Source organism: Peromyscus californicus, unplaced genomic scaffold, assembly GCF_007827085.1.
Source record: "Peromyscus californicus insignis strain IS unplaced genomic scaffold, ASM782708v3 Scaffold_2__1_contigs__length_46816999, whole genome shotgun sequence".
Taxonomy (NCBI): Eukaryota; Metazoa; Chordata; class Mammalia; order Rodentia; family Cricetidae; genus Peromyscus; species Peromyscus californicus.
The window spans coordinates 10,551,764-10,575,132 of NW_026294540.1; the positions used below are offsets into that span (position 1 = coordinate 10,551,764).

At 54.4% G+C, this 23,369-nt stretch overlaps 1 protein-coding gene across 5 annotated transcripts in view; it reads left to right on the plus strand.

The window, feature by feature from the left end:
• Rbm19 (RNA binding motif protein 19) overlaps positions 1 to 23,369 on the plus strand; it is a 216,391-nt gene that overhangs the window by 21,166 nt on the left and 171,856 nt on the right. For all 5 annotated transcript variants that reach the window (XR_008222017.1, XM_052755199.1, XM_052755201.1 and 2 more), the window contains exons 17-21: positions 3,527 to 3,696; positions 3,889 to 3,949; positions 6,105 to 6,184; positions 7,893 to 7,948; positions 8,521 to 8,637. Coding sequence is in view for 4 of the 5 variants with exons in the window: in XM_052755199.1 (XP_052611159.1) it covers positions 3,527 to 3,696; positions 3,889 to 3,949; positions 6,105 to 6,184; positions 7,893 to 7,948; positions 8,521 to 8,637 (484 nt within the window). In the remaining variant the exon portion in view is untranslated. The remainder of the gene's footprint in view (positions 1 to 3,526; positions 3,697 to 3,888; positions 3,950 to 6,104; positions 6,185 to 7,892; positions 7,949 to 8,520; positions 8,638 to 23,369) is intronic.

Genomic DNA, 23,369 nt, shown 5'->3' on the forward strand with positions numbered 1-23,369 from the left:
TGCAGCGAGCTTCTGTTCCCTGCATGGGTCCCGAGGGAGAGGAACAGCGTGTTTTATCTTCCCACAGCCAAGACCCTCACCTCCAGATAAAGGGCTGCGAGTCATGGGGAGGTCCCACAAAGCTGCTTGCTGCTGATAACAGGCAGTCCTGTGGGCCTCCCAGGAGCCCCGAGTGGGGAGGGGCAGGGGAATCCTGCAGCCTGATTATAGTGACGCCCCCTGTGGCCACCCGTGACTGGCTGTCATTGTAGTGACTGAGGTGGAGGCGGTCTTTTCTTTGCCCCTCTGGTCTCTGTAGCCCACCTTGCATCTCGCTTCTCACCGTGACCCCCGCTCTTGCCCAGCCTCCGCCTTTCTTACCCCTTCCCTCTCTCTGGTTCTTTTTTTGTCTTTCTTTTGTCCCTCGGGGCTAAAGCATAAGCAGTGTTTAAAAAGACCTTGTTCTCATCCCCGTGGTCCTCAGGCCTCCTCCAGCCCTTCCTTGGGCCCCGGCGCAGTTCACGGCAGGGCTGGTGGTTAGGTATAAGGTCAGGTTCCCTGGATGTGTGATGCCAGCAGGCTTTCTCAGAACCCCACAGAGAGGAGACGGGGTGTGTGGGGGGGGGGGGCTAGGGGATGTCACCTCAGAATTATAGGGACTCACAGCTTTTCCTTCAGCAGCTGCAGGAGGCCCGCCAAGCAACGGTCATCTTGGATGCTTGTAGCAGGCGGATTCCCTGGTCTCTCCTTGATCTTCCTCAGACCCTTCTGCAAGCAGAGCCTCTGTTGACCCCCTTTATAGAGAAAGAGGGAAGCCCGGAGAGGTTGCAGGGCCTGAGTTATGGATGTCACACATGTGGACAGTGTATGACTCAAAGTAATCAGGCCAGTGTCTAAGCTTATGTCTGTGGCCCCACAGCCGCTCAGAAGCACAGTCAGCGTGGTTGCTGGCCCTGTGTTCCAGCCACAGGCTGAGTGTGACAGCCTCATCTCCACAGGTGTTTGGGAAGTGCAGATCATTATCCCAGCCCCACGCTTGGTGAGCTCCCCTCATACTTGAGACACACAGACATGAACCAGAGGGGAAGGTGTTTCACAGTGGGGCCGGGACTCTGAAAAGAAGAAGCTAGAGGAGAGTAATAGAGACTAGCTGAGTCCTTTGTAACACAGTAGGCAGGAAGAGCTCTCAGGGAGAATGCTTGTGCTGTGACCTGATGGGGATCTAGGAGATGAATAGAGTGGGCAGGGGCAGCATGTGCAAAGGTCCCCTGGCAGGTGTGGGTTTGGTAGGCCTGGCAGTCACCAAAGAGGCCCACACAGTTAGTGTGAGCGGAACAGAGAGAAGCCAGGGATGAGGCCTGAGTAGCTGATAAGCCAGGGGCTGGCGCCAGGTGGGGGACCAGCACCCAGGTATCCAGTGACAATATCGAGGCATGCTGATGAGGTCATGGGCACATGTGCTTCAGAACAGCCCGGTGCTGGGTGCAGGAGTATGTGTACACATGTATACTGTGTGTAAGTGTGTGCATATGCATGCATGTGTCCCCTATGCCTGTGCACTGTGCTCAGTCTCATTAAACGCCACACTAAGACAAGGTGCTAAGGTAGGGATTCGGCCACTGGCCCCTGCACAAATTAGTGCCTGGCAGAACCAGTATGGCCTGCACACATGTCATAGCCCCAGTGTGGATCGGGATAAGCGTAGGGAGGCTGGTAGCCCTGTCTGAGCTGTGGGAAGAAGGCCTGTAGTACCAAAGCGTGTCTTGCATTTCCAGTGGGGTGTCCTTCCTGACGTTGGGGGAGGGTGTAAGTTGACTCATTGGGAGTTGGGGCGGCCATTGTAACTGTTTTGGCCAGACCAGCTGCACACATATCAGTAGATGCCAGCCATTCTCAAAAGTCCTCTGCCTTCTGAGGCTGAGACTAGGAGCAGCTGGCCTGCAAGGGAGGGACCTGCCCATCTTGGATAGTGACCACAACCTTTCTTAGCTCAGCTTGTTGCTAAAACTGAGAGCTGTCTCCCTGTGACTGTCTGAACATGCTCTGAGGCACAGGGCAGGGCAGAGTCCCAGGCACACATGCCAGGGGCTGCCAGCCTCCTGTCCCCTAGATGCTGCTAAGAGCTAACTGAGACCGGACCAAGGACGGGAGGAGGGCAGGGTCAGCAGTGGCACAGGCCAGGGCATAGAGCATGGGGCTAGCGAACCGGTTCCTTTGCTGGCCCCAGCTGAGGGTGAAAGCCAGGTGCTACCAACTGAAGTTGCAAGGATTGATAAACAGGCTTTTTAAAAACAGCGGCATTTTCTTCTTCTCAAAAACTCCACCTTTCTGATCGCACTGAGGTAACCTCCCCAAGTGTCACACATCAACCAGTTCAAGAAGGGACACCCACTCTAGTGGGCCACACACCTCATCTGCCCTGCCATTTTCTCCCTGTGAAAATGTCTTTCCCGACTCTGATGAGCCCTCGCACCAACGTGAGGCTGCCTGGGGTTTAGGGCTCAGATGCAGACCTCCAGAATATTCTGTAGGCTCTCGTGTTTCGTGATGCGACACCTCATCGAGGTCTTGGCACACGTGTTAGAGATGTCACAGGCCTCTTCTTTGGGGCTGAGGCGAGCTAGTGGGTGGGACTGCCATCTCTCCAAGGCCGTGCTTCTTCCTGAGTCCCCACTCCCAGTCACGAGTCACGCTTTTCCTCCGCTTTGCTTTGCAAGCACAGGCAGCCGCACTGTGGTGGCATTGTGGGGAGACACACCTGTTTGCCAAGGCTTGACTCTGGGTTCTCGGCTAGGCTTGTGGAGAGTCTCGGGCCCAGCTGCATCTCCCACTGTCGCAGAGAGGTGACAGCGTCACCGAGAGTCATTGCCATGGAGCGTGCAGGGGTGGGTTTGTGGTGTTGACACTCTGTTGCAACTAGTTTGAGGCTTTCAGAAAGGCTGGGAAGATGGACAGAGTGGAGCGCCGGGACGGGAGCCCCGCCCACCAGCTGCAGCTGGCCCGAGAGCTGCCAGCCTCACTGGGGCTGGAATCTCTTGGCAGCATGCTTCTGGGGGCTTTGCGTCGAATCCCGTGGGTCCGGGGTTATTGAGAACGGTCTGTTTCACTCCCGTTCTGCAATTTTGAGAATTTTAAAATTGGATTTTAGTCTAAACGTTCATTAAGCACCCTGGGTTTTTGTTTGTTTGTTTTTGTTTTTAAGGAAAAACAGCATTTTGCTTAGGTTCATGGTTAAAGAAAATAGTTCACATAGTAATTTAAAGTGAAGTTAGTGTGGCCTGGGCCTGTTGAACACTCAGTTTTGTGTTCAGTATTCTGTTCTCTCTCAAATGGGGCCAACAGCAGGGTGTCTGTGTGTCTGCTTGCCTGTTTTCTATGCCTCTCCCTCCCTCCTTCTCTCCCTCCCTCCCTCTCCCCCTGCTGAAGCCCAGCAGCGCCTGACGGACCCCTTTAATCTAGCAGATTCTGTGCTTTGTTTAGTCTCGGGGACTTGTGTGCCTTTGCAGTGACTCCATGTAATGCACTGGTTTGTTTGTTGATGGGCCAGGACTCGACCCAGAAGGCGAAAAGGCCTCAGGGGAAGGAGCAGAGGCCCCCACAGGCAAGACAGAAGAGGAGGAGGAAGAGGAAGACGAGGAGGAGGAGGAAAGTGTCCCAGGATGCACTTTGTTTATTAAGAACCTCAACTTCAGCACCACAGAGGAGACACTGAAGGAAGTGAGTGAGATTGGAGGGGGGCGGAGGGCTGTGAACCCCAGTCTGCGACCTGATGACAGCATACTGCCTGCCCTGCCTGTAGCTCTTGGGCCCCCTCATCCACCTCAGGGGTGGGTCCTCACGTCAGGGAGTGGTGGCAGCTTCGGACTACCTGTCTAGAAGGCAGCCGGTGACAGGAACCTGTCTTTGCAGGTGTTTTCCAAAGTGGGGGCTGTGAAGAGCTGCACCGTGTCCAAGAAGAAGAATAAAGCAGGTATTTATCCCGACTCGGCAGGAGCACTTCCTGAAGGAGCCTGTGACAGAGGAGATGAACCGCCACCAAGGCATCTCCTCTTGGCTTTCCAAGTGTCTCCACCCTCCTGTCTAAACTGGTCCCTGGTCTGCTTCAGGCCTCCTGCTCTGGGGCAGACCCAGCTGACCACACTGGGCTCTTCTCTCTCTAGAACTTTCCCTAACAGTGAGTGGCTTTGAAACAGTTCCACAGGGGCAGCAGTGTGGAGCAGAAGCCTCTGCTTCCTCCTTTACCTCTGTGTTCTGGAACTTTCCCAGGCATGTCAAGGAATGGCTGGCCTTGGGTTTTCCCAGGGAAAGACCCAGAGACAAGTTCTAGCGCATTCTAATAATTCATTAATCCTGTGCCTCCACAGCCAGTGGGCACATAGGCCTCATGTCTAACTGGCCCAAGGATTATCCTAGAGTCTCCTGGTGGTCCTCCTCCTGGCTTCCTGCAAGGCATGGGCAGAGCTAGGCCATCCCCATCCAGAGTCCCTTTGGTTAGGCAGGATTGGTGGGGATACCATGTGGGCTGGCCCAGCATGCTCCTGGGTAGTGATGAGGTGACTCATATGTTAGCGGGGGGCCACTAGGGAGTAAACAGACGTCCAGCAGAGTCAGGGGTCCATTGCCCCCTTCCACTTAGGTTGCTGTGACAGAGAGCCTAGTTTAGGGGTTAAAGTCACCATTGTATCATCTTATTATGGTTGAGACTGGAAAACCAAGATCAGTGTGCCTGCTGGCAGGTGTGGTTCCTGTGGGGAAGGAGTTGTCCAGCCCCCCATCTCCTAGCCTGTGGGTAGCCATCTCCAGGTCCATATGGCATTTTGGTTGTGTATGCCTGTCCTGGGTTCAAATTTTAGCTTATTTTTGAGGCAGGTTCTCCGTGTGTAAACCAAGCTGGCCTTGAATACACACTCCTGCTGTAGCCTGCCAAGTGTTGGGTTTATAGGCATGGGTCACGATGTCTGGCTTCTCCCCAGTTGGTAAAGGAACCCCACCTGTGCTGGATCAGGGTGCGCTATGATGACCTCACTTTACTCAATTACCTCAGTCAAGCACATGTCTCAAGCAAGGTTCCACTCTAAGGAACGTGGGCTTCCACACAAGCGCCTGGGGCACCCGGTACTGCCTGCATCCCCGGCCTTCAGGAACTTCAAACCAAGTGTGGGACACGAGCACATACAGCGGTGTACACATACAGACACGGGTTCTAAAGGCATGAGTCCGGTAGAGTGTCCTCCGGAGCTCCTGCTACCCACCTAATGCTCCTTGTACTCTAGAACAGGAAAGAGCCGTGGTCAGCCTCCCTGTCCCGACTGTGTCTGTTACCAAGGACCCAGGTGTGGTCGGCAGCACCGTGGTCAGCCTCCCTGTCCGGACTGTGTCTGTTACCAAGGACCCAGGTGTGGTCGGCAGCACCGTGGTCAGCCTCCCTGTCCGGACTGTGTCTGTTACCAAGGACCCAGGTGTGGTCGGCAGTACCGTGGTCAGCCTCTCTGTCCGGACTGTGTCTGTTACCAAGGACCCAGGTGTGGTCGGCAGCACCGTGGTCAGCCTCCCTGTCCCGACTGTGTCTGTTACCAAGGACCCCGGTGTGGTCGGCAGCACCGTGGTCAGCCTCCCTGTCCGGACTGTGTCTGTTACCAAGGACCCAGGTGTGGTCGGCAGCACCGTGGTCAGCCTCTCTGTCCGACTCTGTTACCCAGGAACCAGGTGTGGTCAGATGTCAGATGCATGTAGAAGAAGAGAGGCCTCACTGTCCACACTTGTCTTCACCTCTGCCTTAGGCATGGCGGCACCCTGGCCAGGTTGAGGCTTCGCTGCCTGTTACAGCCATGGTCATCCCTGTTACTTCCCACTCCCTCTGAAAGGCAAACTCTGATTAGGAAGTTAATTATCATATCGGTTATCTGCTGGTTACTAGCCAAGCAGGCCTGAGGTGACAGCCCTGTAGCTCCACTGCGATTCACCTCCCCGCCTGGTCGTGTCTCAGCACGAGCTGAGGTCTTCTTTTGAAGGAAGAGGGGTGTGAGAAGGGAAGAGACACTAAGTGTGGGTCGGAGTCTTCACAAGTGGTCTGGGCTGTGCTGAGCTCCGCCCACACCCCCTTTCTCTCTCCCTCTCTCCCTCAGGAGTGCTACTTTCAATGGGGTTTGGGTTTGTGGAATACAAGAAGCCGGAGCAGGCCCAGAAAGCCCTCAAGCAGCTCCAGGTAAGCCGGGGGTCCTGGGCCATCATGGTGAGACCATGGTCCAAGAAAGATTAAGGGCCTTTCTCACCCCTCCGTGGTCACTCCGACTCATTTATTCTTTTACCGTGGTTCCAAACATACTCTATCTAGTTTGCAGGCTCTTTATGGAATGTTCTAACCCAGCAGAGCCACCCATAAGCTAGGCTCTGACTGCAGTCCCTAGCCGCAGAGCTGGCACATTAGCAGAATGACCCTGGGAAATCCCTCAGATATCCCAGGAAATACAGCCGTCTGCCTATCAGATATTCTGTCGGACCGTGACTGTGAACTAGACTCGCTCCTTCCTCTGCTGGGAAAGACAGGCTTCTGACCTGAACAAATGTGCAGGAGCAGAGTCATAGGTGCTCCGTGAAAATAGCGCCTCCCCCGGGGACTCCTTCAGAAAACACAAAGAGGGTGAGCCGATACCTGTCCTGGCAGAGACGTCAATGCTCAGAGCTCTAGGAGGGAGCAGCCAGTGGGTGGGGATAGCAAGTGCAGAGGCCTGAGGCAGGAGCTCTAGGTGTGATGGGGCAGGATGGGGAGCAGCCTTCTGGGAAGGAGGTGAGGAGAGAGGTGTGGAAGGCTAGACCTTCTTATAGGTCCTTTGGAGGGCTAGCATCTGTCCCAAAGACAGTGGGAGACTGGGGCTCTGAGTTGTTTTTTAGGACAGTTTCCTGTCTGCTGTGAGGAGCATGGATAGTTCGGAAGTGACTAGGGAGCCCTTGCACCCCTCACAAGACATCACCCTAGCTTGGACCAAGGTGAAAGTTAGGAGAAGGGCTGAGAAGTGTCTAGACAACGAAATGGACTAGGGCCTTTGGCAGCCCTAGAGGGTCCTGAACTTCGCTTAAGAAGACAGCCACAGGCCTAACACTCAGGAGGATCTCTGAGTTCCAGACCAGCCTGGTCTACATACCAGGTCGTAGGCTAGCCTATGTAGTATCACGTGCAGGTCATAGCTAACTACATAGTAGCCCTGTGTCAAAAAAAAAAAAAAAAAAGACAGAGCTTTCTGCATTGGCAATCATCATAGGCCATGCAGGGTAGAGGACGCAGCTCGACATGTGCCTTGTGAAGTTTTGTGGGATTTTTTTGTTTGTTTTTTAGCTAGAAAGCCTACTTTGTTCCTGCACCCCATGTCCTCATTTAACTCACATTGAACTCTGCAAATGGTGGTCCATATTTTCTCTTTCATGTTTCTCAAGAGTCGGTAGCCGGGCATTTGCATGCACGCCGTGTGCTGTTCTGTGCACGAACGTGTGTGCACATCACTGTCAGGGATCGTGCGTCCAAAGCCCCACACGCTGTATTTCCTGGGATATCTGAGGGATTTCCCAGGGTCATTCCGCTAATGCTCCAGCTTTGCAGCTGGGGACTGCAGTCAGAGCATAGCTTGCACATGGCTCGGGTGGGTTGGGACGTTCCGTAAAGAGCCTGCAAGCCAGAGTGAGCTGTCTGCATGCTGGACCTGCGGGCTCCTCTCTGAGAATGCCTCTAATGGTTGGAAACGGCTCCCTGGGCCACTAGAAGATCAGGAGTGCATTAGGAGGCTGGGTCTCTGGCCGCCTGCTGAGTGTCAGCCTTTCTGTTGAAGCCGTCTCCGTCCTTGATCTCCACCAAACCCTCTGGGTGGCTGGAGAAGGGCAAGCATGGGTAAGTGACCGGGCCTGGTCATTTTGTGTTCTAGGGTCACGTCGTGGACGGCCATAAACTGGAAGTGCGGATCTCCGAACGGGCCACTAAGTGAGTCCTCAGGTGTCTCCTCTGTCCTTGGATGGGTGGCAGCTCTCTCTGTCTGACCTTGGTGCTGATGGTTAAGTGCCTCCACACACCCCAATTCCTCTGCCACTTGGGGTTCTTTCCAATTAGCGTTTCACTTGCCAGCTTTGATACCCATTTCCCTGCCCGACCGGACCAGTCAGTGTCCATCCCCTGCGTAGTGAGCTTAGACATGCAGACATGTTTTTAGAATAGAGGAGCGGGGGGCCCTGGGAGTGTAGCTCAGGGGCAAGGTGTTAGCCCCGAAGGCACAAAGGCCCTCCCTCATGGGGTTCCTTCTCATGGTCCTCCTTATGGGACAGCAGCAATGGGCTGCATTGATCAGGGAGCCACAGGAGTTTGGGAGAGAAAGTGACTTCCGCCCCTGTCACCCCGAAGTGGAAGATATCCTGACTTCCTCTGCTTCCATCATAGCCCCTTCTTAGGCCACTTGAAGTGACAGGGAGGTGTGTTTTGTTGGGGAAGGGGGCAACATCGGTCTAGGTATGAACAGTTCACACCCCCAAATAACCTGTTGTTCCCCCATCCCACCCCAGGCCTGCCTTGACATCCACTCGTAAGAAACAGGTCTCCAAGAAGCAGACGACCTCAAAGATTCTGGTGCGGAATATCCCCTTCCAGGCCAACCAGAGGGAAATCCGGGAGCTTTTCAGGTGGGTCCACGCACTGGGCTGTGGGCACAGCGCCCCCTGGAGGCTGGGAGGCCGCCCAGGTCCTGACGGTGCCACTGTAGCACAGTGGGGCTTTCCAAACTGCCCTGGAAGCTTGAGTACCCTGGCCCCCTCTCTCAGAGGCAAGAGGGTGACGAGGTGTGTGCCCGCACCCCAGGGCTGTCACCAAACTTCAGGAGGGACAGCAGTTCTAGTGGCTGCAGCCTGTGGTTCCTCTGTGTGATTTACTAACGTCCCAGAGAGTCAGTGCCTTCAGGGAGGGGCGGGAGCTAATGTCCTGACGGGAAGAAAACGCTTGATCTCGGTTGCTCTCTGGCAAAAGCCATTTGGGGAAGTCGTTGGATGTCCTACACACAGAACACAGGACATGGTCTCTGTTAGCATAGGAGGCCGACTTGGGGGCCAGGCAGGTGGTGAGACTTGGAGACAGACTGTCTGGGACAGAGTGGAAGCTGCAGGGCTCTTCTCTCTGGCCTTGACGCCAGGCAGGAACCTAGATTTAGTCAGGCCCATTCTGCTCATGGTTTGGAAGACTTTAGAGGTCTTTTCAAGTTTGATCCCCCCCCCGCCCCGAACTTTTTTGTTTTATGTCTGTGAGTCGCTTGTGCTTGTGAACACGTGCCTGCAGTGTTTTCAGAGGTCAGAGAAGGGTGTCAGATCCCCAGAACTGGAGTTACAGGTGGTGGTGAGCTGCCATGTGGGCACTAGAGAAGAACACAGATCCTCTGGAAGAGCAATAGTGCTCTCAACCACTGAGCCATCTCTCTGACCCCCCATCAGTCTGAATTCTCACAGGGGATCCCCGGGGGACCGATGGATTCTTTAAAAACAAACCGCACAGGCCTCCGGCTGCTCATGCCTTCCATACATGCATAGTAGAGCATTTTGATTGGGAAGTTGCTTAGATGGTCCTGCACTGAACCCCAAACTGAAGGAGACGTTTCTGTGATCCCATAAGAAGGGGGTGCTGTGTGTCTTCAGGACATCAGTTGGGCGAGTTCCCCCCTCCATGCAGATTGCTGAGGCTCAGCTCGGGTCTTAGAGTACTTACGGGCCCTGAGTCCCCATCTCATCTGCCACTGCCTACAGAGGCCCAGGGAAGAGCCACGGCAGTGGAGCCGCTCAGCCCCTGCTTGTCACTTTCTCAGGTGATGTGTCTGGTAGAGTGACCCGTCAGCGTCTTGCGAGGCACAGTGGCTGCAGGAGGAGCGCCGAGTTGGAGAGGGATTTGTCTTTGTGAGACTTGCGTCTTTACTCTTGCTGTGAGGTTAAGAGAGGGTGATGCTGTTCGGGGAATCGGCTTCAAAACTCTCCCCTTGTGTCCGCGTTCTCCACCATCCCCCGGGGTGGGGGCGTTCACAGCCGCGGTCAGGTCCGCGTCCCTTCCCTCTAATGTCTGAGCCGGGGTGCCTGGTGAGACAGGTCACAGCTGAGGGCGAGGGGGCGGTTTTCCTGTACCCTCATCCAGAGCGTCAGCCAAAAGGAGAGTGAGAGCATCGGCTCGGTGCTTGCCTGCCGTGACTCTGCTTCTAAAAAGAGTCTAGTCTCACAGTCTCACGGCTGCCACATCCAAAGGAGTGCCTAAGGACGGTGCGTGGTGATGGGGAACACATCCCCCAGAGATGACAGTGTCACTTGGTTCCACGGTGTATTGGGGATGACATTTATCCAGGGAAACAAAAGACGGCAAGGCAGGAGGAGGGGCTTTGTTTGATCTGTGCGTTATACGTCTATTTAGTAGACAGGGAATTAGTGTCTGCTGGATGTACTTACACGTGGTGTCTCTTCCTCTCCGCCATTGTTCTGTCTGAGCAGTCATAAACCCTGAAGCTGGAACCCTCCTCCTCCAGGACAGGCCCTGCCTTGCTTTTGTTAGCCTCCCAGCAGACTGAGATCTGAGGCCCATCGCAGTGGTGGACAGTAGGGGTCACTGTGAGCCTTCCCTGGGATGCAAGGCTTGCGCTTCAGGCCTGAGTCTAGACAAAGCCACTGGCCAGCCAGAGGTCACTAACTGACGGAAGGCTTTGGGATTGACCTCCTCTGTCGGGCAGGATTTGGGGGGCTTTTCCTGACAGATATGATCAAACTCACAACCCACATTCCAGGTATGTACCTGTATGCTGGGCTCTGTGCTGGGTGCCTGCCATGCTAGATCTGCTTGACGCTTGCAGCCCTGGACATGGGAGGGCTTCTGCTGTGCCCAAAGGAAACTCAAGACACAGTCTACCCAAGGCTGCACATCTGGGCTAACATATGACTTCCAGGGCCCTGACCCAGAACTTGTTTTTTTCAAATCTGTTGTCCTCCCAGGTCTAGGAGGATTTGTCACCCCCAAGTTGTCATGGTGGAGATGCTGTGTGGCGAATGTGTGATTATATGAGGCACTGTGCTAGATGCCAGGGAACGCAGCTGTATCAGGAGGGTCCTGAGTCTCCTCTCTCCTGCCAGTGCCTGCAGAGGGCCAGGCCAGAAGCATGTGAGAACACAGGGCCAGTGTGGCAGGTCTTAGCACCATCTGCTGGGGCAGGACAGCATTTACTGGCCCCTATCTGGAGGCCCCACTGGCCCCTGGACTCCATCAGTTCCCGCAGTACCGGGAGGAGGCACTGTGGGGCCCCGTGCCTGTGGGAACCCCATCAGGAGTGATTTAAGAGTCACCTTCAGACTGAGCCGTCAGTGGCGCCTCTCTGGTGTACACGCTCTGGGCCTCGGTGTCTCGTCATACAATAACTGTGCCGATGCCGGTGGTGTGCGTATAATAGCTGTGCCGTGTCATAACATGTAACGATTGTCACCGTAGAGGGCACCAGGCACTGGGGCTGAGCACTTCAAGTTACCAACATCCCCTGCTGCTGCAGTCTGCAGTCGTTACAAGAGCATCCGTTTTCCAGGGAGAAACTGCTCCCAAGCCCAGATCTAAGCCACCCACTGTGGTCAAGTGCCTCCAGCTGCCTCAGTTCCCTCCCCAACCAGGTGGCTTCCCCAGGGGCTGTTAGAGGCTCTGTGAGGTCACCCAGGTCACAGTGGGTGGCCAAGTGTTGACCGGTTCAGCATCACCAAAACAGTAGGAGCAAGATTTGAATCCAGGGCCTGGCTCCAGCCAGAGCCTGTGTCTTTACCCACAGTGCAGACTCCTCAAAGGTTCTCTGTAGCTTTCTCACTGTCTCCTCCTTTCCCTGCGTCCTTGCCTCCCACACTGCCATTCCCTCTGCCCCATCAGCCCGCAGGGATGCCTGAGGGACCCATCGGCTGCCCCTCCACCCTGAGAACCAGTGGTTCTCAACCTTCCTAATGCTGTCACCCTCTAATATCCTTCTTCATGTGGTGGTGACCCCCACCCATACCGTTGTTTCATTTCATTGCTTCACCCGTACAGTTGTTTCATTGCTGCTTCATAGCTATAATTTTTGCGACTGTTGTGAATCATAATGCAAAATATCTGGTGTGCATGATATCTGACGTGCAGTGTTTGACACACCCCCCCCCCCAAGGGGTCAAGGCCAACAGGTTGAGAACCACTGCTGTAGAGGGACTCGCAGGGGTGCTCCAGACAGTCCACCTTGTATGTGCATACACTGCCACTCAGACTTTGCAGCTGCAGCCATAGGCACAAGCTCCAAGTACCCCATTGTCTTCCTTAGCGAGGCCTTGCCTAGAGTCCCCAGTTTCAGGAAAGCAAGAGTCTCCCCTCCCAGGAAGGAGGTCCTGTGGGGCTGGTCTTGTGGACACGTGGCCTGCAGAGTCACATGAGGCTCCACACCTGGTTTGGTGTCTGTTGTGAAATCTGGTAAGTGGTTTTTCACAGGGCACAGGGACCTGCCAGCTGTGTGGCAGGAAGATTAGGATGTTTGGAGCCAGAGCACAGTTTGACAGTCAGCCAGCCTCCATTTTCTCATCCATAAGAGAGGAACCATAACTTGACTCCTGCTAAATCCCTGCTCTGGCAGCAAAGGGGAGGGGTGGACAGACAGACAGGAGGGAGGGAGGGTCGCCAGTGACATCTTCAGTCTGGTGGGCAGGTTTCAGAACTGTAGGTGGACTTTTCTGTTCCTCCAGCCAGTTCCCAAATAACCACACAGAGATTTATTATTAATTATAAATGCTCAGCCAGTAGCTCAGGCTTATTGTAGCTAGAGTTTTCCTGCCTGGCCCACAGTCAGGACAAATCTCTCTCACCCGCCAGTCCCAAGCCGCTCAAACCCGATCAAGTAAACACAGAGACTTATATTGCTTACAAACTGTATGGCCGTGGCAGGCTTCTTGCTAACTGTTCTTACAGCTTAAATTAATCCATTTCTATTAATCTATACCTTGCCACGTGGCTTGTGGCTTACCGGTACTTTACATCTTCCTTGTCCTGATGGCGACTGGCAGTGTCTCCCTCTCCAGCTTCCTGTTCTCTCAATTTTCCTCTCTGTTAGTCCCGCCTATACTTCCTGCCTGGCCACCGCCAATCAGTGATTTATTCATTGACCAATCAGCAACACATTTGACATACAGACCATCCCACAGCACCTCCCCTTTTCTTTTCTTAAAAAGGAAGGTTTTAACCTTTACACATCTCCAAAGTCAGCTTGGTATATTTGGGAATTTGGGCGTAGCTTCTCTTACTACTTCCTGCTGGAGGGGGGCGCTGTATCTTCTGGGGAAACAAAGAAAATTTTAGGATCATGGAGTAGTCCGTGAGGCTGTATCATCTGAGCCAGTTGTCTTGAAACGGTTCTGGATGTTGGATCATCTGGGCCATGGTGTCATCGGAGACCTTTCAGGGGGTCTTGGCTGGTCAAACCTGATGTATCTTACTCTGGAACAAATCCATAGCCTCTTGCTTTCTGTGGAAACAAAAGAGACTCTTTTCCAAAGCAACATATCCTTACATCCAAATTTTGAAGTCAAAGTATCTTTAAAATATACGTACTGGTTTAACTCAGCTTCCTTTACAATCAAACATCTCTCTGTAGTTAAGAATCCCAAAGACAACACAATCCAGACTCTCTGTGTAATAGTCATCTCTACGTGGCTTATTTTTTATATTAATTTTACTGTCTCTTTAAAGACTTTATTTTTTTTAAAACCATGTATTTGTTTCTATACTGTATATATCACCTTTTTTTGTCTCTTTTAAGCGTACGTATATTTTACACACATTTTAAACTATTACATCTGAATCTGTCTTATTATGAATCTGTTGCTTTAAGCTGTAGCAGCTGTGGCTGCTGGCTCCGCCCACCTCAGCTTCCCAACATGGCGGCAGTATGCTTACCGCCAGCTCTGGGAGCCATCGTGGGTCTATGCTTTTATCCAAGCAGCGTGTAGCCCAGAAACCTCTTTTTTTTTTTTTTTTTTTGCTTTGTACTAGCAAAGTCTAAATCCACCACACAACTTAATGTGCCACTTGCAGAGGCCTCATTCCCGCCATACCGCAGGTCGAGCGCGCACGCCAGCAACCCGCCAGTAGCTCAAACCGGCAGCTGCCGCTCATTTGAGAGAGACAATTAGGAAGCTGTTTTTAGCTCCGTTTTAGAATCTTTTTTCTCAGGTTTTAGGTGGAAACTCTTGCCACCACGTTGGACGCCATTTGTAGCTAGAGTTTTCCTGCCTGGCCCACAGTCAGGACAAATCTCTCTCACCCGCCAGTCCCAAGCCGCTCAAACCCGATCAAGTAAACACAGAGACTTATATTGCTTACAAACTGTATGGCCGTGGCAGGCTTCTTGCTAACTGTTCTTACAGCTTAAATTAATCCATTTCTATTAATCTATACCTTGCCACGTGGCTTGTGGCTTACCGGTACTTTACATCTTCCTTGTCCTGATGGCGACTGGCAGTGTCTCCCTCTCCAGCTTCCTGTTCTCTCAATTTTCCTCTCTGTTAGTCCCGCCTATACTTCCTGCCTGGCCACCGCCAATCAGTGATTTATTCATTGACCAATCAGCAACACATTTGACATACAGACCATCCCACAGCAGCTTATTACTAGCTAACTCTTACATTTAAATTAACCCCTATTTTTTTAATCTTTGCTCTGCCACCTGGCTCAATTCCTTTTCTCAATACAGCAAGTTCATCTGCTTCCTCTGCATCTCCTCATGACTCCCGAGACTACTCCTCTTCTTCTTCGTGCTCTCTTTTTGTCTGCAAGTACCGCCTGACCTCTACCTGTCTAGCTATAGGCCAGTCAGCTTCTTTGTTAACCCAGACATATATTCACACAGCGTAAAGGAATATTCCACACACAACTGCCCCCTGGCCAAAGACTGGGCTTCCCAGTGGTTCCTTTTCTCCTCCTGAGTGACTGCAGTACCCTTGAGGCCTCAGCTCTCCTCACTTTGGGATAGAGATGGAGAGCATGCCCAGCAGAGCTACAGACATGAGAGAGGAGCCAGAGGCTCCCCTTGGGTCACTGTGGATTTCACAAAGCCATGGCCTAAGGCTTGGGAAGACCAGTGTCATGGGTCCGAGGTGGGAGAGAAGGCCTTGGTGACAGGCAGGGAGAATGTGCCGCCACAGCCTCTAGCAGGCCTCCACACTGCCCAGAAGTTTCCATCCTCTTCTCCAAGGTGTAGAAAGAAAGCTGTCCGTTTCCTGCCCGCGTCCACTTCCTGCACTTCCGCTCTCTGTCCCTTGCACACAGGTCGTTTACTTTGCCTCCCTAGCCGTGGGGCACAGGTGGCCATCCGTGTGAGGACAGACTTAACTTCTTAAGCTGAGAGGTATTCCCCGAAGCTGTCCCCAGGCTTGCACACTGTCTGCTTCCCTCCTGAAATGACCAGGTGTCTTCAAAGACAGCACGCTGACGCTACAGACTGGACAGCTAACGGGACATCTTATAGACATGGAGCCCAAGCCTGGAGAGCCTGAGGGCCTTCCCTAGTCACCAGCCAGTCACTGTAGAGCCCAGGTGCCTGGCCCTTCTACGGGAAGGCCTCCATTGTTGACCCCTCATCAGCTCCAGACACGTCCCTCTGCCTCAGTTTCCTCTGTAAAGTGTCCCTGTGGCTGCCCGCCCTCCCAGAACAGAGCCTTGGACTGTGAAAGCTCCAGCAGAGAGCGGGGCCTGGGTCCCTTGAGCTCCTCAGACCTGGCTGTTGCTCTGCACCTTGTCACGGGACTCGCCACAGCCCCAGGCAGCACTGACAAACCAGAGCCATACATGGCCCAGATTGCTTTCCGTGGAGCCACGGGCATTGGAGTGGTGAGCCGTTTACGGTAGCAAGTTCCTCCAGTCCTGGTTCTGAGCACAGGAGAACCCGTTAGCAGGGGTCCCACACAGCTCCACCAACCGCCACTGTTTACACAGCACTTACCAGGAAGTCCACTGCCCAGCCCCACCAACAGCATCTGCCGGATTTGAGACCCTATAATCCCCTCCGACTTCCCTCCCTCCTTCCCTCCCGCCCCACCCCACCCCCAGCCTTCCCTCTGAGTGGTCACACGCACACGCACACGCGCACACACACACACACGCAGGCCTCTGACTATCACACGGATGTTTCCTGTGTCCTAGACCGGTCAGACGTGTTGTCACAGAGTCTTCAAGGCAAAAGACCAAGGGTACAGCCTGGGGCAGCCCCTGGGCACCTAGCCCAGCGCCGCCATCCCCAGCTGTGTGACCTGGGCTTGTTACCGACCCTCTTTGTGTCTGAGTCTCATCTGGAGATTGGACACCCAGAGTGCCCCGAGCTGGGCACAAATCGGGCCCACCAGTGCCTCTGCGGTTATTATGACTGCGTAGGTCATGCCCTTCAGCTTGCCCTTGGCTGACTCTCCCGTGTGGTCTGTTCGTTTCTCCTACCATCTTCCAGCCTGCCCGCCAGCTCCCGTTTGACCTCTGCCCATGTGGTTACCTGTTTATTGAACAAAACCCTCCAGACTGTAAGGTCAGGTGCCCCTGGAGTCACACAGTGCGCATGGGAGCCTGGTGCCCAGCGGGCTTGCACTCAGAAGACGCTCAGCGTACGTAGACCTACTGTGCAGAACCTTACTCTAGAATGCTGATGAAATCAAAGCTTGGGAGGCACAGAGAGGGTTAGCAGTTTGCCTAGGTCACACAGCTCCATGGTGGTGCCGTCATCTCCCACTCTCGAGCCCACCATCCTCCTGGAACTGCCCCTGAAGGGCAGGGATGTCCGCCAGATTGGCCAGGCTCTGGCTCCAGATAGACCACAGCTTTTTTTTTTTCCCCTGCTATTTCCTCCTTGGAGGTGTGAGCCACCTGCTAGGGTGTGAATGGGCAATTCACAACAGGTGTCCGGAGCCCTTAATTACACGCCTGGGTCTCCTGTGCCCTGCACACCTGTTGTGCTGACTCTGTGGACAGCTCAGTCTGTCCCTGTCGGCTCATTTCTTCTCATAGTCACCGTGACAGTGGAGGGAAGGCTGAGGGCAGCCAGTGGCCTCCCTCCCCGGCCCGGGACTGGGAGCTCTGCTGCACTCGTGTTCCTGGTTCCGGCAGTATTCTCTAGAAGCTTCAAGCTCTTTGAGCTGCTCTGCACAGAGTGGGTAGGATGAGGGGAGGGGACTTCAGGTTTCCCTGGCTCTGGAAAGATGCCACACCCTGGACCAGTGGTGTCCCCGCCTCACTGCTGGACCCACCTGTGCCCATCTGCACCTCAGAGTGCCTGGTCCTTATGACACGGGCCCCACGCTGGCTCCCTCTCTGTCTTGGATGACGTCTGCAGAGATCCAATATCAGAATAGGATTGCAGGTTCTGGTGGACAGGCATTTGGTCCAATGACGTGCTGGAGGTTGACAGAAGTGACCAGATACAGAGGTGTCTGTGGATCACAAACTTAAGTGCCTACACATCCACACCTTGTGTGACCTGTGACCCATGACCCCCACATAGTTCCTGGTGCTACCACCACCCAGCGAGAGTGGCCCCTCCACTGACTTCTGACCTGTGCCGACATGTCGTGTGAGGTACCCCTTCCCACCCTGGGCTTCCATGTTTGTCTGTGGGAGTGTGTCCATGCTGCCATAGGTGCGTCCGTGCTGGGTCGGAGAGCCATTGCTGGCTTGTTGATGCTGTGTCCTAGTCTGTCAGGGGCAGTGCTGCGGTGCATCTCACTGCAGGACGGCGCCGTGTGCATGGGACAGTGGGGACAGCGCTATGTGCATGGGACAGTGGGGACAGCGCCGTGTGCATGGGACAGTGCTGCGGTGCGTCTCCCTGCAGGACAGCGCCGTGTGCATGGGACAGTGGGGACGGCGCCGTGTGCACAAGACAGGGGGGACAGCGCTATGTCCATGGGACAGTGGGGACAGCGCCGTGTGCATGGGACAGCGCTGCGGTGCGTCTCACTGCAGGACAGCGCCGTGTGCACGGGACAGCGCTGCGGTGTGTCTCACTGCAGGATGGCACCATGTGCATGGGACAGTGCTGCGGTGTGTCTCACTGCAGGATGGCGCCATGTGCATGGGACAGTGCTGCGGTGCGTCTCACTGGAGCAGTGCGGCCTTTTGCAGGTCCTGGCTGATATGCACACTGCTCATGGGGCACACGCCTGCTGACTCTCTAAGTGCCACCACTGAGCAGGCTCCCGAGTAGCTCTGTCCCAGGTGCACTCAACACCAGTGTACGAGTACTCGCATTCCCCCCCACACACACACCCCACATCTGGCCAGCATACCCGTGACTAGCCCACATTTGTGAGACTGTGACTCAGTTCCCTATGATTTTCTATTGTAGTTGTCTGACCTTTTTTTCTATATGCATCCACGTGTGTCTTTGTGGGAGGGCATTTGCCCATAGGGGCCAGAAAAGGCCATTGGACCTCCTGGAGTTGGAGTTGAAGATGATTGTGAGCTGCCATGTGGGTGCTGGGAGCTGAACCCCATCCTCTGGAAGAGCAGCAAGCTCTCTTAGCCACTGAGCGCCACCCCCAACCCCACCCCTGCCCCGCCCCCCTGACTGTAAACTAACTTCTCTTATTAACTTTCTGATTGGCTCTGTCATTCTGTGTATTCTGGAACCGCATCCCAGGTTACATGATCGCGGTGTCTCTGTGGTCCCGTGGCAGTTCAGTGCCCACTCACGCGTAGCTATCACTCAGTCGCCTCCTTCCCTGGAGTCTCTGCCTCCTCCCCGTGTTGCTTCCTGCGTTGGGCACAGCCCCTCTGGATCCCATTGTACCTGGCTGAGGGAGAGGCATCACTGTTGAGTCAGCCCCCCCCGGCTGATAGTGATGCCCTGCCAGCCTGGCCCATCCATGCAGATCTTACACGCTTCCAGAACATTCTGGAATGTTTGTTCCCACCCACTGGGCCTTGTGGCTCTCTGCACTTCCATCAGGTCTCTAGATCTTATTGGCTAAGGCCGTTTAAGGCCCTTTGGGGAGAATGTAGCCTCTCACACACAAGTGGCCATGAAGGCCTTTTGTGTCCCCTGTACCTCGGGTTCCTATGGCTCGATCCAGCTCGCAGCTCTGGATGTGAGGTGCTGGCCACTTTGGGGTGTTCACGTGGTTTTGGTGAGGGCCAGGACACAGGGGATCTAGGACAATAACGGGCACCATGTGGCCGGCAGGGTGGTGTGGTACACCTGGGGTGGAGCCAGTGAGGTTGGCAGGGCCCCTCAGTCCCTCCACACACTCCCTGGCTTCCATATGCATCAAAGAGAATCTCAGCCAGGGCCGTGATCCAGAGTTGAGCTTTTTGGTTCTTCTATCCAGTATTGGCATAGGTTTGGGCTCCTGGTGAGTATTCCTGGTGGATCCGTGGGCATTAGCTGTGACGTTAACATTTGTTATGTCCCTCATCCTTACTGCCACGGGACAAGATGCAATGGACAGTGTCTCCTGACCACAGCCCCTGCCAGGCCTGAACCAGTCTCTGCATGGGGACCCCTTGATTCCTCTCCCTCCCTGGGAAACTGAGGCTTGCAATCTGATGACCCCACAGCAGAGCAGGGTGCAGGGCCACACTGTCCCCCACATCTTTGTGTGATATGTGTGATATGCAAGGCCAGCTGCATGCAAATCTGTGAATGACCTCAAATTTCAACTAGGAAATCAATACCCCAAACGGTGACAGATGGCAGTAGTGAGCTGCCTGTCACAGGAGTAAGCAAGTGGCATCTGTGGCAGCTCTCTTTTGGAAAGACTTGAGAGGCTACTGAGTCATGCAGCAGCTGTCTGTGACCCAAGAAGGTCCAGGCCCAGGTCAGTCACAGCCAGTCCAGTCTTTGCTCAGGAGTAAATCTGCCTCCATGGTCAACAGCCAGTGGAGAAGCAGCAGGGAGAGAGATGTCACCCTGACTTCCACATGCTGCATAAACTTTAGTACTTAAATCCGTGCTAATGGATATGAACCTGGCACCCCGGAGAGTTGGAAGTACCAACCCTCATTGTCTGTGGTGTGAAGGAACAAACACCGTGGGGTCCAAGAACATCTTTAGACCCTCCCTGGAGGTAGAATGGGGTCTGCGGTGTGGGTACATATAGCCACGGTTCTAAGCCTGCCTCTCCTGGTGAGCCCCACCCCCTCAGCACCTCAGAACTCAGGACAGTACCAAATACAGGTTCCTCTGCTGCTCCACCACGCCCATCCCCTTGCTAAGAGGAGTGTTTGGGGGTTATCTGGCATCCCCTCAGGTATCAGAATTTGGCTGTGAGCTTGGGAGGGAGCCAGTATGATTTTTCCAAGTCACACCACCAAGAAGACTGAACTCGGGCCACTGCTTGACCTATCTTGACCCTCGTTGGTTGAACAACTTCATGCAGTTGTTTCAGCCATGGCAGAGAGCTTATGCCTTCCAAGGCAGCAAAACCTATTGGTCGTGGCTGCCTAGGATTGTAGTAGGGTTGTGGAGACTGCCTGGCTTTGCAGAAAGTGGCATTGCAATTGATTAGTGATGTCTGCCATGGCTGCAGGAGCAGCAGCATTGGCATGTGAGCAACCATGGTTTGCACTAGTGATAATGGTGTTCATCTGCTACAAGGGTGTTTCTACCTGCCACCCTGCCAGAGCTCAGTCCCCTGCTTGTAGGGAAGCCAACACTGGCTTGTGTCTCTTCTCCCTGCTGGAGACAGCTTTTCACTGTATCCAGGGAAGACACAGAGTTCATTCTGAGGTGGGGCATCCTGGGCGATGGTTCCTCCCCCCGCAGTGGACAGTTGGCTCACTGGCTTGCCTCTGCACACAGTGGCTGTTCCAGCCGCCGCACTATTTGGTCTTGCTGGTAGGTAACTGTTGGAGGCAGCACAGGGCTCTGCCTGTCTGTCTGTCTCCTGACATCCTGGGTGTGGACCTGACATCCTGGGTGTGGAGGGCAGCGGGAGCCAAATGGCTTGGGAGATGTTGCCAGAGCATCTTCAGGCCCCTCCCACCTTCCAGAGCTTTCAAGTGAGCACTACTCTGTGGGCCTCCGTAGGTTGCCGGCCCTCACCAGGTTTCATCACATGGTAGTCAGTCAGCTCTTGGAAGGGCGAGGACCGTCCTGGTTGGCCTCGTGGTTGGACAGGGTCTCTCCAGGCAGCAGACTTTGATCAAGAATAATTATAGCCGGGTGGTGGTGGCGCACGCCTTTAATCCCAGCACTTGGGAGGCAGAGCCAGATGGATCTCTGTGAGTTTGAGGCCAGCCTGCCTAGTCTACAGATTGAGGTTCCAAAACTATACAGAGAAACCCTGTCTCAAAAACAACAACAACAACAAAGAATAATTATAGAGACCGGCCCTTCACCTTAGTCCAAATGTCCGTACAACATACTTGTTGGGTCCCACTTAAGCCTGCACGTCTCTTGCTGTCAGTCTGACTGGTGGTTGTGCCCAGCAGTGGGACATGGCCAGGAGGTCACCACAGAAGTCCCAGGACAGGTGGCTCAGAGAGGGAGGGAGCAGGAGCCATTAAAACTGGCTGTGTGGGGCCGTGAACACAGTGCTGTGGGAGTGGCCACCTCAAGAGCTGTGCAGTGTTCGATCAGCACAACCACTTAGGGCAGCCCTGGCGTGCACCAGAGCAGAGTGTCTGAATCTTGGCTCTGCCGCCTGCCTGACTCCTTCAGAGAAGTCATGTAAGTCTCTGCCTCTCACAGTCCACGCCTGTGGGAACACAGCGGTCCTCGCCAGCACTCAGTAAGACAGTTTAAGTTCCGTAGTTGCTGGTACTAAAGCCAAGGTTCTCAAACTGTGTACCCAGGAACCTTGAGTGCCACTGTGAGACTGGGTCAGCTATGATGGGGGGGGGGCTGCTGCAGACTAGGGGGCATCTGAGGGATCCCATGAGAACTCAGGGAGGTTCTGAGGGCATTGTGGGGTGCTGTGGAGCAAAGGAGTCTGGGAGCCATGACTGAGTACACAGCAATGTCTGATGCTGTGCTGCAGCTAGAGGGCGTGCAGGTTCCCACCGTCCTCCAGAAATCTCTTTCTTTCGTGTCTTCTGCCCCCCACCCTCCTCCCCACTGCTCAAAGAGAACACTTGTTTTCCAAACTAGGCTTTTAGGGCTTGTTATATTTCTCCCAGAAAGACTGAGTCCACTGACTGTTCCTGCTTATCTGGGGCAGACACGGAGCAGGACATTCCTGAAGAGTGCTCCGGTGCCAGGGTGGGGTGGCACTGTGCACACGGGTTCCTCTCTCCACTGCCTCCCTGGCTTCTCCTGTGCCCATCTCCAGCAGAGAGACCTCAGACATGCTGGGCAGGGAGAGTCTTCCCCAGTGGTGAAGTGGAAGAAAGCGTGTGTGAAAGTGGCCATTGAGCAAACACGCAGGGCACACAAGGTGCTCACTCGTGTGCACAGAGTAAAGATGAGGAGAAGCATGGCCAGCAGCAGTCAGTGCTGGTCCACTCTCAGGTGGCCTGGACTCCCTCCCTGTGTGGCTGCTAGGATGCCTAGTCAGAGGGGAAAGAAAGCACTTCCTCACAGTTGACGGCTTGAATGGACTTGAGAGCTTTGCATGGAGGGCTGTGGGCAGACCCACGGCCCGTTTTCTCTCCGGTGGCTCTACCTTCTCTTAGCCTCAACTCCGAACTCCTGGGCCAGGCCCTTGTTCAGATTTCCTTGCTGTAAATGTAGCCGGGACAGTACCGCCCGCTGCGGTTTCTGCACGGCCCTTCACGCACTGTTGAAATTTAGATCGTTACCTGCCAACAAGTTGAAGCTTTGCTCTTAAAGGCTTTTTCCCCCATTCTGAAGTGAATCCCCTCCCAAAGAGCGTGGGAAAGTGAGCAAAAGCCACAAAAGCAGCCATAGGCGGCTGTCTGCAGTGCATCATGGCACCTCCCCATTCTCTTCCCACTTGCCTCTGCAGTGGGGTCGGCATTAATATCCTCGCTTCACAGATGAGGAGACGGTAAGGCAGAGAGGTTAAGTGACTCGCCTGAGGTCTCATAGCCGTCAAGTGCCAGAGTGGGAGGCCCTGGGGCCCAGGTTCCAGTCTGCACTCGTCCCCTGGCTCCATGGGCGAGTTTGATAGACGTAACCCCCAAACCGGCATCTCCCGGCTTGTGTGTGCTGAGAGCCTCTTGTCCTTCCTAGTGTGCGTTTAAAAGCCTCCTACAGTGGCTCGGCTCACATGGCAAGCCCCACAGACTGAGCCTGCCTTCACCGGCGGCGTCTACTGTGTAAAGGAGATGGGTGACACCCGCAGCTGATGGAGAACACACGTCACACGCGTGGGGAAGAAGCAGAATGTTTTCCCAGCGCAGGCTAGGAATAAAAGCTTGTTGAGGGAGGAGAAAGCGAGCTGAGGGGAGAGATTTTCGTGCAGGC